Genomic DNA, 16161 nt, shown 5'->3' with positions numbered 1-16161 from the left:
CAGGCTGCAAGTGGATCTCTGCACTCCCACTGCCCTCCATGGGCTGCAGGGGCACAGCTGCCTCACCATGGTCTTCACCACAGGCTGCAAGGGAATTTCCACTCCGGTGCCTGGAGCACCTCTTCCCTTGGTATCTGCAGACCTGTTCCTCTCACACTGTCACTCCTCTCTTCTCTGCCTGCAATTACACCGGTGCAATAACTTTTTTCCTTCTTAAACATGTTATCTCAGAGGTGTCACTGCCATCACTGACTGGTTCAGCCGTGGCCAGTGGTGTGTCTGTCCTGGAGCTGGCTGGCCTTGTCTCTGCCAGACGTGGGGGAAGCTTCCAGCATCTTCTCACAGAAGTTACCCCTGTAGACCCCCCCCTCCCGCTACCAAAACCTGGCCACATAAACTCAATACAACCCATAAGGATCATCAAGTCCAACTCCTGGCCCTGCACAGGAACAACTTCAAAAATCCCACCATGTGCCTGGAATCTTTGTCCAAATGCTGCTTGAACTCTGGCAGGGTTGGGGTCGTGACCACTTCCCTGAGGAGCCTGTTTCCCACCTCAGCTGACAGCAGTTTCTAAAAAGCAAGGCAAAGGAGGTGTGTAGGACAGAGTGCAATTTCCTCAGGACATTTTAGGGAACTACCTCATCAACCCACTCACAGCACTGCCAATTTAACAGTGTGACTGTAGGGCTGTTGAATCTGTTGTGGTCTACAGACAGAATGAGGCCCAATGCTCTTGGCTGTTCATGGGCAGCTTGAAAATAGCTGGAAGATAAACTTCCCCCTAAAAACAAGTTTTCAGTATGCCTCTGCTCCTATCTCAAGGTCACTGGGTTCACACACAGTGGTACTCCCCTTCTTCACTAAGGTCATACAGCTCTATCCTGCCACAAGGACAGCGGATGAGACACAGGAATCCTTCACTGCAGGACAAAAACACAGCCCACAGAGGAGAAAGAACTGGCAAACCCAACCTAAAATTTTCGTGTGGTGCTGCCTGAAATAGAAGTCTTCTTGCTCATGCCAAAAGTCAAACTTCACCACTACAAAGCTGATTTAAGCGTGTGGGTGTGAAAACTTCAGCACAGTCTGAACAGAGAAAAGCTGAGGTTTCTATTTTCTCCATCCGGTTTCTGCTGGTCTTTCTACTGCTGCTGTGCAGGTAACACCCTGTGTAACTCATCCACTGGCTTCACATCACAGTGGAAAAACAAACAGAACAAAGCGTGGAAGTGGAACAGACAATATCTATTCAGACCCATCAGAACTGAAGTGCATAAGCACATAGACAGATCTTTTAACAAAAAGCCAAAACAAACAAAGTTCAGAAATCAACAGGTGTGAGTCTCCCTCCCAGCCATTCTGACCATATCTTGGAAGTATCCAGAATCTATAACTCTTCCCTTTTGTAAAAGACATAGCTCTAACTTTTAGTAAAGTGTCAGATGCTGGGACAAGCCTAAGCAGTCATTCCAGCTCTTTGCAAATCTGTTTCCCCAGGCAGTCTGGTTTATCCACCCAGTCACTTCACAGAGTCCCTCTTCACTCCAAAGGTCACAGTCATCTCCTTTGCCTCCTGGGCTATACTGTTTCTCCTCCAAAGTTAAACAGCTGGGTTTTTCAGTGGTCCTTGCTGACATGAAAGGACACATTCCACATAAACAGTGACAGCTAAAGGGAATTCAGGGTGACAGGAGGGATTAAAAAGATCCTGTGCCTCAGTTGGGACCTGAGTCCAAACAGGTTACAATAAGATAAGAAATTAAGGCATGAATCTGATGCTGCTACTCACCTGAAGTCAGAACTTGCTTCACATATGAAGCACTGGCATCCTCAGAGAGGATATCTCACTATACAGTGCTCTGAGCTGAACCAGCGATATCACACAGGGGGTTCTACCTGTCCCCCATGCACTAGCAGTGCTTGTCAGAAGCAGCTACTGCCAGCAGACTGCAGCTTTCTCCTCTGCTAGCAGAATTTGGGGTATCTGGAAACGGAAAGAAGATGACACCAGTCCTCTGATGCTGGAAGGCACCACAGAGTCAAAGTGTCACCTTTCAGAAGAGTTACTGAACCAATAAGACCATCTTCACTTACTACAAACTAACCACTTCCAACACTCCTTTCCCACCCTCCCATTTCCTCAAAACCAGCATCCTGAGGTTAATTTCTGCTTCCATCAATTATGAGTAGCAAAATTAGAACAAACCGAGTCATAGGCAGTGTTATAAACTGAGTTCAGAATTTTACTTACAGCACACAGGGTACTGGTTCCCTCTCTGATAAAAAGGCTATAACAGTGTTGACAAGGAAGAAAAATGACAGAGGCAATGATCCAAGACATCATCTCCTTTGTTAGGATTGCAGTTATATCTTTATGAGTTATAAAACAAGGCAATAAAATTCAAGACCATTAGAACAATGTCACACACATTACAGTAGGAAATACCTCCACCGAGCCAACAAATACTCATCCCGCAGCTGAAAAAGAGCTCAATTGTTGGGGGCTGGGGGATCAAGGGAAGTTTTAAGAAATGTTAAAAAAAAAGTCCTAGTCCTGATCAGGAGGATTTGCTAAGAAAAATCTGAGTCATTAGCTAAGTTCAGCCAGTCTCGGGAATGCTGGAGAACAGGTGGATCACAACATACAGGATTCGTGAGAGATTTGAGAAGGAGAAAAGGACAGCACATCCTTAATCCTCCCTAAAGCAAACAGCACCCGAAATGTTCCCTCGGAGGTTTGCGGGCCCTCTCTGCTGTTAGTACAAAACAACAGCACCCTCCAGAGGATAAACAGTGCTCGCTCTGCCTCTCCCACACCTTTCACGAACATGCAGTGTATGAGCTTTTTTCCAGCTGTGAGCGCTGTAGGCCTGTGTTTAGGTAAGCCTTGGGTAAGAAAACACGAGCCATTTTAGAAGAGCAGTAACAAAGAGCTCCAAAAAGAACCCTGCTTTCTACTGCCAGGCAGCACTCTCTCTCTCCAAAGTGTCAGTGTTCCTTGCACCAGGGCTGCAATCTCTTTACAGTTACAGAGAAGGAAAAATCGACCCCACTGGAGGTGACTCATCACACCTCACCTTTTGGATTTTACCTCGAGGAACAGCTGGTTGAACTCACTGGTGGGGCAATGAGTCCACATGACCCACACAGAGGAGGCTCCCAGCCCCCCCTGCCACGCTTGGCCCAGTCACACTGCCAGTTTTGGAGATGTGTTTGAGACTGCTTGTGATTCCCCAGAATGATGTCAGTTGGCTCTTTCATCTCTTTCTACAGCAGCACCCCCAACAACTTGGTTCAACACCTGAAAAATGTCTCAATCCCCACAGTATGTTTGGCACCAGCCTCTGAGGGAAAACAAAATCAATTATCCACTTTCTCTGAGACAAATTAACAGGAAACAAACTATGCAATATCTCATCTTAATTAGTGTGTTGTTCCCGGAGCAATTTAGCAGTTGACAAATGCAAACAGTACACACACCATTCCCAAAAGCTGAGCAGACCGTGACTCACTCATTACAGCACAAACCTCAGTGACTGCATTCCAAACCTACTTTGGGAATTAAGAAAGTATTTCAGACAGGAGAATTTCCCCTTTAGGGGAAAAAAAAAAAAAGTATCTCTCACAGCTATTCCAGAGGTGCTGGCTGGGATCCAGTAACTGGATACATTTGAACAGTAGCTCTATTCAAAGTTTAAAAAAACCCCAAACAAACCACAGGGACTTCCATGTTTTGCTCTGTTCCTGTCCCAGCACAAAGTCAGTTTCAAATCCACGGCACTGGCACTCCATCCCCATCTATCTTTAGGAATTCTTACCATCCAGTGCTCCTTCCATAACTCATAATCTGAGCTGCTTCACTTGACATTTAGAAAAGGCTCACAAGAAGGATGACATTCCTGAGCTTTAGTCACATTATGAAAAAAGAATACAAAAAAACCCCCAAATACCACTCAGTTGCCACAGCCAGAAGGTAGAAGACACCACTGTACATTTTCCAACACATCTGAGGTTATGTTGGTCAGACAGAGAAATGCAGGTAGAAAAGGCTTCAGTAACAAGGGGGTTGTTTTTTATACAGTCCTTATGTTATATCAAAATGTGATTCACCAATAAAAATGGCAGCAAAGGTGAAGCTGCTTTCTTAAAACAGGAGCTGCTTGTGCCCCTCACTCACTACCCAAATTCCCTATAGGCACCAGATACCACAAGTTTCAGAACTAGTTATTTCACCACCTAGAGAAAATTATATTCTCTAAAATGGGTTGTTATCTATATGATTTTTAAACTTTGTTCCCACCATTCTTAGGGGAATAAATCCTGACTATTATAAATTAATTCCCTGCCTGGAAACAGTGACTAAGAGACATGAGGGACTGCAGGGCTGAGGCAGGAATGAGTGAGATGCTTTTCAGTGTTATAACTCCAAAGGTGATCTGGAAACTCCTGCTTGTTCTCCTCTCGAGGGTATTAAGTGAGGACTTTTGCCTTTGATTCATTCTGAGAAATACCCCTGAGGAATTTATTAAAAAATATTTGACATAGTTTGCAAAAAATCCCAGAACTCCCCTGCACAGCACAGGAGGCAACATAAGATGGAAAATAAAACTTGTAGGTGCAAAAAGATTTAATAAAGAACAGTACATAGATTTAATAAAGAACTTAAACCATCAGTGCACAGGCAGGTGGAGGTGGATGTTTGTCTTTCTGTCTGTCCCTGGGATGAGTTTTCCCACCTTTCCTAAACATAACTGATGTCGTCAGATAACTTCTGATAACCTCCAGGACAGAGGATACTGGATTGAAGAAATATTTACCTAAATAAAGGAAGAAATTTATTTACCTAAATAAAGGAAGATTATTATCACCCGAGTAAAACAAGCACTGGGCAAGATTACATCACCCAAATAAATATGCACTAGGTCGGTGGGGAATACGTTAGATAGGTGGGGGTTTTTTATAAGGTGAATTTTACTGTATAAAAGAGGTAACTTTTTACCCTTTGGTGTGTTTCTTTAGTGGAAACCTCCACCTTGCACCCTGTGAAGAATAAACAGAATAAACAATGTGCCCTTCAAGTCGAATTATCAGTCCCCAGACTGATTTTTTTCACCTTTTGTAAACAAAACTGAAGTTGCCAGATAACTTTTGGTAACTTCTACAACAGAAGCTGCTGAATGAAGAAAAGAGCTTTGTGTTTCAGGTAAGATCACATCACCCAAGAAAATATGTATTAGGCGGGCGGGCTCGTGTGAACTTTACTGCATAAAAGAGATGAGTTTTCACCCCTTGGGCTGCCTGATTTGTGGAGGCGCAATGAGCGGGATGAACAGTGCGTCCTTTCCCAAACTAGGATGTGTGTCTGTGTTTAGCGAGCTCCTAAATTCGGGTGCCTCACAGAGCCCTCACAGAGCCCACACGAAGGCCCCCGAGCCGCCGCCATCGCTGTGAGGGCGGGAGCGGCCCCGCCCCCGACATGGCGGGTTAGGGAGGGCGGGCGGGGACAGCCCGGCCCTGCCGCACGGGGGCCCGGCGGGGACATGTGTGTGCTGTGGCGATCGTCCCTGCCTGCCGTGGCGACGGGGTGTAGCAGCCACGGGGACTCCCCCAGTGCCACCATCCCCTCATGAGGACACACTCCAATGCCGCCGTCCCCTCGTGGGGACCCCCTCAGTGCCGCCATCCCCTCGTGGAGAACCCCCCAGTGCTGCCATCCCCTTATGAGGACCCTCCAGTGCTGCCGTCCCCTCATGGGGATTCCCCCAGTGCCACCATCCCCTCATGGGGATCCCCCAGTGCCACCATCCCCTCGTGGGATCCCCCCGTAACATTATTCCCTCATGGGAACCCCCCCAGTGCTGCCGTCCCCTTATGAGGACCCTCCAGTGCTGCCGTCCCCTCATGGGGATCCCCCCGTAACATTATTCCCTCATGGGACCCCCCTAGTGCCACCGACCCCGCCATGGGACCCTCAGTGCCACTATGCCCTTGTAGGGACTCCCCAGTGCCACCAATCCCTCATGGGGACCCCCCAGTGCCTCCATCCCCTCATGGGATCCCCCAGTGCCACCTTTCCCTTGTAGGGACTCCCCAGTGCCACCATCCCATCGTAGAGACACCCCCAGTGCCTCCATCCCCTCATGGGATCCCTCAGTGCCACCGTTCCCTCATAGGGACTCCCCAGTGCCACCAACCCCTCATAGGGAGTCCCTAGTGCCACCATCCCCTCGTGGAGACACCCCCAGTGCTGCCATCCTCTCATGGGATGCCCCAGTGCCACCATCCATTTATGGGGACCCCCCAGTGCAGCCATCCCCTCATGGGACCCCCCCAGTAACACTGTTCCTTCATGGGGACTCCCCAGTGCTGCTGTCTCCTCATGGGACCCCCAGTGCTGCCATCCCCCCAGTGCCACTGTTGCCTTATGGAGACCCCTGAGTGCCTCCATTCCCTTGTGGAGACCCCCCAGTGCCACCATCCCCTCATGGAGGGAGGGTGGAACTGGACGGTCTCTAAGGTCCCTCCAACCCAAACCATCTGTAATTCTATGACTCTGTGATTGCTGAAAGGACAATACCCACAAGGGGAAGATTCTGCTGCAGCAGCTGGTGAAATTTCCTGTATAAAGGGGAGACCCTGCCAGAGCAACTGGTGACATTTCCTGTATAAATATTGATGAGCCCAGCGGGTAAAGGAGCTCAGAAGCTGCCCAACCAAGTACCCCAGGATGTACCCCATGGCTGCAGGTCCCTCCAGGCAGCACCTCCCCACCGCCCTCACAGACTCACACAGACATGTCCAGCAGGCTCCTCTTTATTACAGCCTTGCCAATGCACAGAGAAAATGTACCATACAAACCCCATGGGCTTCACATCTAGAAACCCTTTTGTTTCATGTCTTATGCAGAGGCTTTTTTATTTCTCTTAATGTCTTTCTTAAATTCAAGCTAGTAAATAACAGAGCTTCACCACTGTCCTGTCATCAACAGCATCTAAACATTTTGGTGACACTGCTCAGAACTGGTATGGGCAGGACAGGCTGAATTCCAGCCTTGAATTCTGCCTTAAGCAGCGTTATCACTGCTGGCATAATGTGAAACTGAGGAGTTTGAGGAATTATTTTTTTTTTTAATCCCCAGAAATGTTCCTATTCAGAGAAGACACAAACATAACATAAGCAATACAAAAATATTTTGGAAATAAACTGTAAAGTCTACAAGACAGAGACTGAAAATCAACTAAACCTTAACTCTCCTTTGGTTGCTTTCACAAAAGAGCTTTGGAAAAGATCCTACTTTCAGTTTTGAACCAGGGAAAAGTCCCATATAAAAACGTTCTACATTTCTCCCTTTGCACAGCTTGACAGAGGAAATCATGTCCTAGGGACACAGCAAGCCAGCATGATGTTTCATATCGTGGGACTGCTTTTCCCACTTAATTCATTCATGTTGGATAAGAAGAGGTAATTTTCAGACATTAAATTTAGATTAAATCATGACTGGTAGGAAAACCACTTCATCTCATTATAAATATGCCTTGACCTAAGTGAAACAATTAGACGATAAAATAATTCTTAAAAGTCTAATAGTCTGTTTTTATAGAATATGCTGTAGTGGGAGATAGTGAACAGATAATGAGATATTAGGTTTCTCAGACTCAAAAGGATTACACAAAATAAAGCAAACCTAATCTTTTAAGAGATCATTCCCTAAAACTGGGTCAAAAAATGTTGCCTTCCTTTGTCAGCAGTTATTAAAACTGAGAAAATCCTTCCTGATAAGAAAGTATTTAACAGGATTTCATAGGAGAGATAAGTACACCAGAAGACATTTAGCTATAATTAGGAATGCTCATTGATTTACTCTATTCATACCACCAAGTGTTGGTCAAGACTTGAAAATACTTGATAAATTCACAGAGATTTTCTAAGTATGCAGTTTCCCACACAATTTTATGTTAGAAGAGCAGTATCTGAGGGGGACACAATCATCCTTTATTAAAGTCAGCCACCTCTGTGTGCTCCTTTTACCAGTGCCAGGAGGAGAAGAGGTGTTTGTGTTTCCAGGCTGAAGTTTGCTTCTGCTTCCTCGGGCGTGAAGATGAGCTCAAGGAGGTCAGATGGAACCAGCTTGGATTTGTTGGATTTGTTTCAAAAAGCCAGCGTGAAGGAGGATGAAGGGTTCCTTCCCAGGAGATGAGAACGGCAACACACCCCTAATCAGAGCACTAATGCCTTGCCTTTGGCTATTTGCTTTCTAACTGGAGGATTGGAAGCCTCTCTGCCAAGAGAGTTTGTGCAGTTTCCATCTTTGGAGGTTTTCAAGACCCAACAGGATAAACCCCTGAGTAACTCGCCTTGGTCTCATAACTGATGTTGCTTTGAGCAGGAGGCTGGACTACAGACCTCCTTAGAACCCTTCCAACCTCAGGTATTCTGTAGTTCGACTATTTTCATCCATTTTACCTCTAACATCTTTGGCTTTCTCCAGATATCAAACTGATATCTGAAACTAGGCTTGAAAGTTCATTTGCATAAAGCATGGCCAGAAAAAAGTTGTTTAACTGTTTTATATGACTGCTTTAAAGAGTTTAACTGCTTTATATGACTGAGACATGTGACCCAGCCAGAAAAAGGTAAGAAATCTCTGTACGAGATGAAAATAATGTGAGAGCTCTTTAAAAAAAAAAAAAGAGAGATAAAAAAGGTGAGGAATTACAAGTCCTTTGAAATACATATCACCAGCCTGTATGTGTTTGCAAAACAAACTGGAACTGCAAAATAACTAACGAGACACGTTTAAAGCACTACAGACTCCAGCATCCTGCATAATAAGGGCCAAAATAGCTTTTGGGCACATCCTCCCCTGGCTTGCAAGGTTATATATCGTACAGTCTAAGCTGCTCCTTCATGTCTCCTTCAGACATCTCTCCAAACGTGTCACTTTTTTCCTTCATCAGTGTGAAGATGGCAGCCAGCTGCTCTCTCTGAACCCTGTCAAGAAGAAAAGGAGAAGTAGGAGTAGCCGGTCCCCAGAAGGCACTTGGAGCAAGAACACCATGGTCAAATGAAACACGGAGCCAAACGCAGGTCACTGTACAAGCCTTACTGGCTGCAGGAAATCTGCCCGTGTGAGATAAGACAGAGAGAGCCTCTGGTTCTCCTTCCTCCCCTTTCCCATCTGCCCCATCATCCTGCACGTCTCTCTGCACTTCTTTCAATATGGAGATAAACCAGACTGCTTTAACACTAGCTTTGGAGTTCCTTAAGGCTTATCTATGCTCACAGTTTCAAGATAACTTGAAACTCTGTTTCTCAAGATAACTTGACATGTGGAATTTCATAAGACCAGCATCTCCCAATTTAGCAGACTCCACAATGAACCTGGATTAAGATTCAACAGCAGTGTCCTTTTATTCTGTAATGAGAGTATGTAGATACAGAGTAATTCAAGAATAGCTATTAAATTCGAAATGCATATCCCACCTTAAAACTAGAGACCAGACTACCTCTCAGTGTGGACATGACTTTAATCAGCCAGTGGAAAATAAGATCACAGATAGGAATTTGCTTTGATTTGAGTTTGTCTGCCAGTGGGAAATGGTGAGATGGACCCAGGCAGCCAGTCCAGCAATGAGGTGACCCCAGTGTGGGCAGAGGCTGACCAGTGGACCACCCAGATTTCCTTAGTAGATGATTAACACCCGTTTCCCCATAGCAGAGAATATCTTGATTTTTCCCTACCCTGAAGCAGTTAAGCATTTTACACAAAGATTGATATCTGTGACAGGGCTTTATTTGGGGAAGCTTTATAGGAGGGCTTATTCTGGTCATACACCTACTTGTCATCATTCAGGGATACAGGAGGGTGGGCAGCACAGGAGTGTCATTTGCTCACAAGTAGCTCATGAACTGATGTAACTGTCTACAAAATCCTCTTTTGGGTTAAAATGATTGTGCACATGGCTCCAGGCAGGGCTGGCTGTGGACTGGTACGTTCCCACTGCTGGACTCCTACCTGACTGAAGTCACATTGCTGTATTGCCCAACACATCTTGTACCCGACTCTCCTGTGTGAGATTAAAAGAACTAATGAGGTTGTGGTGCTTTACAGCTGTAACAAGGGAGAAGCTTTCTATTACATTCTATTACTTCAAGGCTCATTTTGCCTCTGCATGAGTGTGGGGCCAGAATTCAGTGACAGCTTAGAGCACAGATCTGCCACAATCCCAGCTCCTCCTGCTTGTTTAGCATCTTTAGACCTCCCGTGGGCTAGAAAGACAAAATCTGGCATTTGCTTCCACGTGGTCATCCTTTCAAGAGTCCTCCTTCCTGCCACAGTCAGCTTCCCACATCGGGCTTTAAACCATTTAATTAATCCATTTAAATACACGCCACTGGGGTAGTCTTCCTGCAAGGCCAGTGTGGACAAGCTATCAGCTGTTCCAGTAACAGGAGAGGTAGTAATAACTATTGACAGGCAAACCCAGGACACAGTCTTTGCTTGGAAGGAAAGACAGCATCAACCCACGAGCAGCAACCACCCCATGAACAAGATCAGTGGAAGGAGACAGGAGTGAGCAGAGGAACCTTTTTCATGTGCTGAACTCCTGCTCTGTGTTTTTCCCTCTCCTGGGCTAAGCCCCAGCAGAAGCAGAAACAACAGCCTGTCCTCTCAGCGCTGCTGAAGCAAACGGGGCAGGAAAAAAGCAGATCCTGGCTAAATCAAGCTTGTTTGCCAATTCTATTGCAATTAAAATGCAACGGTCCTGAGGCCAAACATATCCCGATAATGATGTGGGATCTTTCAGTTATGAAAGCCTGTATTTGTCTGTCTCTTTTGTAATGTTTTGTGCTCACATGAAGAGCCGCCCTTTCCAGACGAGAGGAAGGGAAGCAGGGTCGTTAGTGATCAATATTTTATTTTAGATCACCGCTGGGCACCAGAGGGCAGGTTGCCAGTCTGGTGTGGAGAAATTCGATACACAGCCTGGCCTCCTGTGTCTGCAATGCGTGCCAGCTGGGAGTGCTCCACGCAGGTCTGCATCCCTCACTCGTTATTTCACAGACATTAACACTGCTGAAAGCTCCCCAAAGGCCTGTTTCCTTGTCTCCAAAATCAGGACCACAGACAGTATTCGCTCTACTCTTTTTAAGCACAACATCAATGCATTTTGGCTCTCCCCTCTATCATGACTCTGCATTTGAAAATCAGAAAAAAGAGCCGTTACTGCTGTTACTCTGTGCTACATAACCTACAACAAAGGGACAGCAAAACAAAGATAAAGAGAGAAAAGAGCCTGGGAAGGAAGAGTAAGGCATCACAAACACGAAACTGTGTTCAAAGAGGAGCTTCTCCTGTCAAAGGCGACCTTGCAAAACAACTTTGTAGTGCTCCGGGTTGGTTTTGTTTGGGTTTTTTTAATGAGTTCAGATCAAACCTACCCCGTTCACAAGTAAAATCATCCTCTCTTCCCATAAGTGCTGCCCTTAAAACTACTTGGATTTGGGAAGTCAAACAGGATTTTACTTATTGCTGACAAAATAGATTAATTAAGGATTTTCAAAGTAGCCTAATTCTTCTTGATAGGCAATTGAATTTGCCTACTTAGCTCCCCTGGGCTCTTTTTAGACATTTCAGTCCAAGTCTTTTGCAAGTAACTGGAGGTTTGGATCAGTGAGCTATAGGTATGTTAGAGAACCCCATTTCAAGAACTGCTTGGCACCCACGTCCACAGCAGCTGAAATCCTGGGCAGAGCTCAGCACTGGGAACTGCTCTGCAGACAAACAAGACCAGAATCCTGCTGCAACAGTGTTGCTCCAGCAGAAATAAGGTAATATCCCTGATTTTCCCCCTGATCTGACTCTATTGTTAAGGAAGCCAGTGGAATCATTTACGTGGTAAAAGGCATAGGAGGGCAGAGCATACCTGTAACCTAAAATCCAGATTTTCAACACAAATCTCTTGAGAAAGAAGTTACAAGCTGCTGGAGGCAGGGAGAACAAGCACAAACCAAATAAACTATTCAAAGGTTTATTGGACCAAACAAAGGCAATTTTTACAGATTCAAGCCACTAGAATTACAGTCCTTTGTATAAGAGCCACCATCAGATACAAAATGAACAAACAAAACAAACAAAAGTAAAAAATACCCAGACAGCCATTTGAGTTGAAGAAATAGGTTGGCTTGCTGCCACTAGCAAAAAATCTGGACTCAACTATAGACTTTGCTGGATGTACATATTGCCATGTAACTTAAACACAACGTATATAAGGCATTCTTTGCATAGTTGGGTGCTCGGGACACAGTCAGCCAGCCAGCACCGAGGGGAGACAGCGGCTGGACCAGCGGGATGTTGAAGCAGAGGGTCCAGATGTGCCTAAATTCATATGCAAACCACTGAACACGCTTGCAGTTGTCGGCTGGGAAGGGGCAGCCCAGCCTCTTCTAAAGCTGAAGCCTCCTGCTGTTCTTTAAATGAGCCCTTTTACTGAGAGTCTGCCAACCCCGGGCGCTGGAAAGGACAACTGTGTACAAGGTTTCAAGTATTGTCTGCAGAGGAATTAAAAAGGGAGGGGAAAAAAAAGCAGCCTGTTGGGTTTCTGATATGTTTGCAGCATTAGCCAAGAGGCTGTCGTGAAAGAGGAGCTTTGAAGGACACATCCCCACCCAGCCTGGTGTTTCTACAACACCACTAGAGGACTCAGACCCTCTTCTGTCTCTCACAGACTAGCTGGGTTTGATTTAAAACCTGCCATGTCTGAAGCAGGAATATGTGCCCAGCCAAAATAATCTGCTGTATGTGACAGCGCCGGGGGGCAATGCAGAACTCTGGCTCCCGTGGACAAGCCACAGGGCTACCAAGAGAAGAGGGCACTGGAACAGCAGACAGGCAGAGGAACAGGGAATGTGCCTCTCCCAGGACCCCCACTGTCTGATCCTGAGCCAGAGGAAACCCCTGATGCCACAGCTACCTCCTTGGGCCTCTCCTCTCCTTGGGAACTGGAATAGGGAAAAGTGAGGATCCAGATATTTACAGCAGCCAAAGTGTGGTCTCCTAAACCTCTGCCACAAACAGAACAGCTAAACTATCAATCTTCAGCACTTCCCGAGTCTCCTGAACACCTACAGAATCAGGTCTCTGCTAAAATAACTACAGAAGCAAGATTTGAGTCAGTCCAGTCTGCCATACCTCATGTGGACCCCCCATTGTCCCTCCACCCCTCAGAGTAAAGCAGCTTTGTACAACATTTGAAATCACAGGGAGTTCCCACCCCCCAGAAATAAAGAGGAGTTTGGCCCCAGGACAAAACAACTTGAGAGTCTGGTACAAGATCCAGGCTGGTCTGGGAGAAGAGCTATGGTTTGTCCACCCCAGGAAAGGAACAACACAGATTTCATGGCCTAATACATGGTAAGGAACACAACAGACTCGCTGCATATTTAGTGTTCACTTCGGGTTCTGTTTGGGGGAGAGGGAGGAAGGTTCATCCCAGCCCCCCAGACACAACTCAAGTCACTGCTTGGGCCCAGCCCCAGTCCATGGAGCCACACAACAGGATCTCCTCAAACTTGACACCATGGGAGTTTTTGAAGAACTCAACTTCAGACCAAGAGGGGATCCCAAGTTTTGAGGGTTTATGGATTTCTCTTATGGGCGTGTTTGGTTGGTTTTGGTATTTCTCTCAAGCCTTTAAGGATGCCAAGGGATGCCTTTAGGAGGAGGCTAGGGACAACTTCATATAGTCTTCAGGTCTGCAAAGAGAAACAGGGAGAGAAATCATTTCAGTCATTTCACCCCTCAGGTTGGTTCATTATTATTCACATAAAAGGAGCAGGTGGAACACTCAGAGTGTGTGTGTGTGTTGGGGGGAAGGCAAGGCAACTTCCCCCCTCAGGGCAGAACAAGGCACTGTTTGCAAACATCATGCCTCTAAGAAGGATTTTGCTTCAAAGTCACCTGCAGCAGGATAGTCGAAACCCAATCAGAAGTGTAAATCCTCTTGTTCTGGCACCAATCTAAGTTACAGCCCTTCTGACTACTAATGAGAGCTGGAGAAGCCCAACTAATTGGAAGCTTTCATTAGCTGCCTCACCATCCTGTGCAGAGCCTCCCTGGGCTGCTGGCACCCTTGTCCAGCCCAGATTCCTCTTCCCACCTGCAGCCATATGAGCCAGGAACGAGTACTACTTTCTCAAGGCAGTGTCGACCCTTCTCAATCTTCCCACGGATGTGTCTGTTCAAGGGAAGGAGGTAAAAACCCCAGACTCTCTGCAGGTCACAAGGCTTCCTTTTGTTGGGAAGCTCTCCCAGTATCCCAGGGAAGGAGGGTGAGATGATTAGATGTGTTTTATGTAGGGGGACATCCAGGCACTCCCTCAAGGTCTTGCAGCATGTTGTTGACAGAGCCAGGGCTAGAAAATGTGGTCTCAGCTTGAACCTTTCACTCTGCCCTTATTGCCCCAGCATCTCTCATGGATCAATGCTCCACAACAGGGAACACCCAACAGAAGGCTGGGCAGCTGCCCACGGACAGAGACCTGAGGTGGAGGGAAGCTACAACACACATTACCTGGGCACTTACAAACACACACAGATGCACTCCAGCCTAATTCCTCCTGAATTCAATCGGGTTCATTGTCCATAACACCTGAACCTCATTTAAAAGTCGCCTACTCCTGCCATCCACCAAGTAACAGCCTCATTTCTTCCTCTCTTCTTCTGCAAAACCTTCCCTTCTCCAGCAGCCTCGCCAGCACAGCCGGTGACCCGGATCCCGGGCGGGAGACGCCGGGTGAAGCATCACGCGGGACCGCGGTTACCGAGCGACGTTGCGGAGGCTCAGTGGCCGGACCATTAGGACAAAGCAAGGAAATTCTCCGGGGTGGATAATCGCTCCGCAGGATCCGCGGTGCCGAGGACCGGATCATCCCGCTCAAGTCACGCAAGCATAATCAGATTTCACGTGTGAGGGCATAAGCTCGTTGCCACGGGGGCCCAGGAGGGGAGGTCCCCTCCAGCCCACCGCAGTTGGAGCAGGGAGGGATGGAGGATTGTCAGAGCGTCTCAGTGGTAACACCTCACAGGAATACTCACCTCCAGGACAGGGTCAGGCTGGCACCTGGGGTGAGAAGACCTCAAAACAAGCATGGCCTTAATGGAGGATGTCCATCAGAGCCATAAATTTCCACCTGCACAACAGGGATACCCCTTTCTGCTCCTGGAGAAAGCTGTGAGAGGGATTAGACTAAAGAGCACAAGGCAGCCCCTCACTGGGACATTGGGGCCATATAACACCCCAGACTGAGAAGCTCTGGCATTGCTGCCACAGAACCTAAAAGTCTTAATTAACTTGGGATGGAGGCTCAGAGATTTGAGCCACTGCTTATCCTTGGCTCTTCTCTCCTTTCCATTCTCCTTGGATCAGCATGCTTTCCCCCAGCAGCACATCAATCAAACCAGGTTAGGGTCTTCTTTTGCCAGAAGCTGTATCCTTTCTTCAGATATAGATTATCCAAATATCTGCTCTGGCCCAAGCTCAGGCCCAAGTTGCTGAATCATATGATCTGTCAGCTGGACATGGTTCTATGTAAGGAACAGCTGAAGAACAAGGAACCCAGACAAAGGCAGGTCCTGGAATATGAGGGTGGCTCAGGGACTGAAGATCTCAAAGACCATGCTTTTCCTGAAGCATGGAAACTGCAAGTCCTTCTGGTGGCATCAGAAGCATTCCCCACACTCCAGCTCAGCCATGGCATTGGCACAGGGGTTCTTGCTTCTGAGAGCAGACCTCACTGACAAACTGGCATTCCCACATGCATTTATCTCTTGTGTGCAAAAGTCTGCAGCAGATCAGGAAATCCTGTAGCCAATCCGTAACCTATAGCTTTCTAAAGGAGTCCTGAGTCACTCTGAGAAGATTCCGTAGCATCTTGCTGTAACCACCTCTGGCATGTGCCCTTTTTAGAAGTTTCACTTAGAAAGCTGATTTTCAGAAGAATGGAGCATTCCCAACTCCTTTCCTTGGCTTAGCTTGTCAGGACCATCAGCTGTCTGAAATCCTGGCAATCTAGCTTCAGACTCTTTGCACTCCAAACAAACTAGGACCGACCCTTGAGGATCAAGATCAAGTGAAGAAAGGCCCTGAGTGCTGGGCA

The 16161-nt window shown here is 46.8% G+C and overlaps 1 protein-coding gene and 1 long non-coding RNA gene across 9 annotated transcripts in view; both read right to left on the bottom strand.

Moving 5' to 3' along the window:
* Positions 1 to 2225: 2225 nt before the first annotated feature.
* LOC135424491 (uncharacterized) lies at positions 2226 to 5760 on the bottom strand. The gene is made up of 2 exons (XR_010435249.1): positions 5003 to 5760; positions 2226 to 4799 (listed from the first exon to the last, which is right to left on the bottom strand). It is a non-coding gene; the product is annotated as an uncharacterized LOC135424491 (long non-coding RNA).
* A 1040-nt stretch (positions 5761 to 6800) lies between these two features.
* The window catches only part of MXRA7 (matrix remodeling associated 7), a 30253-nt gene continuing 20892 nt past the window's right edge, over positions 6801 to 16161 (bottom strand). For 7 of the 8 annotated variants that reach the window (XM_064675755.1, XM_064675753.1, XM_064675756.1 and 4 more), the window contains one exon: positions 12020 to 13758. Coding sequence is in view for 5 of the 8 variants with exons in the window: in XM_064675753.1 (XP_064531823.1) it covers positions 13719 to 13758 (40 nt within the window). In the remaining 3 variants the exon portion in view is untranslated. Of the gene's footprint in view, positions 8995 to 12019; positions 13759 to 16161 lie in introns of those variants that run through there. The other variant, XM_064675752.1, reaches the window with a different exon arrangement.

The sequence above is a fragment of the Pseudopipra pipra genome, chromosome 19, assembly GCF_036250125.1.
Source record: "Pseudopipra pipra isolate bDixPip1 chromosome 19, bDixPip1.hap1, whole genome shotgun sequence".
In the NCBI taxonomy this organism is placed as follows: Eukaryota; Metazoa; Chordata; class Aves; order Passeriformes; family Pipridae; genus Pseudopipra; species Pseudopipra pipra.
This window is presented reverse-complemented; position numbering and strand designations above follow the sequence as displayed.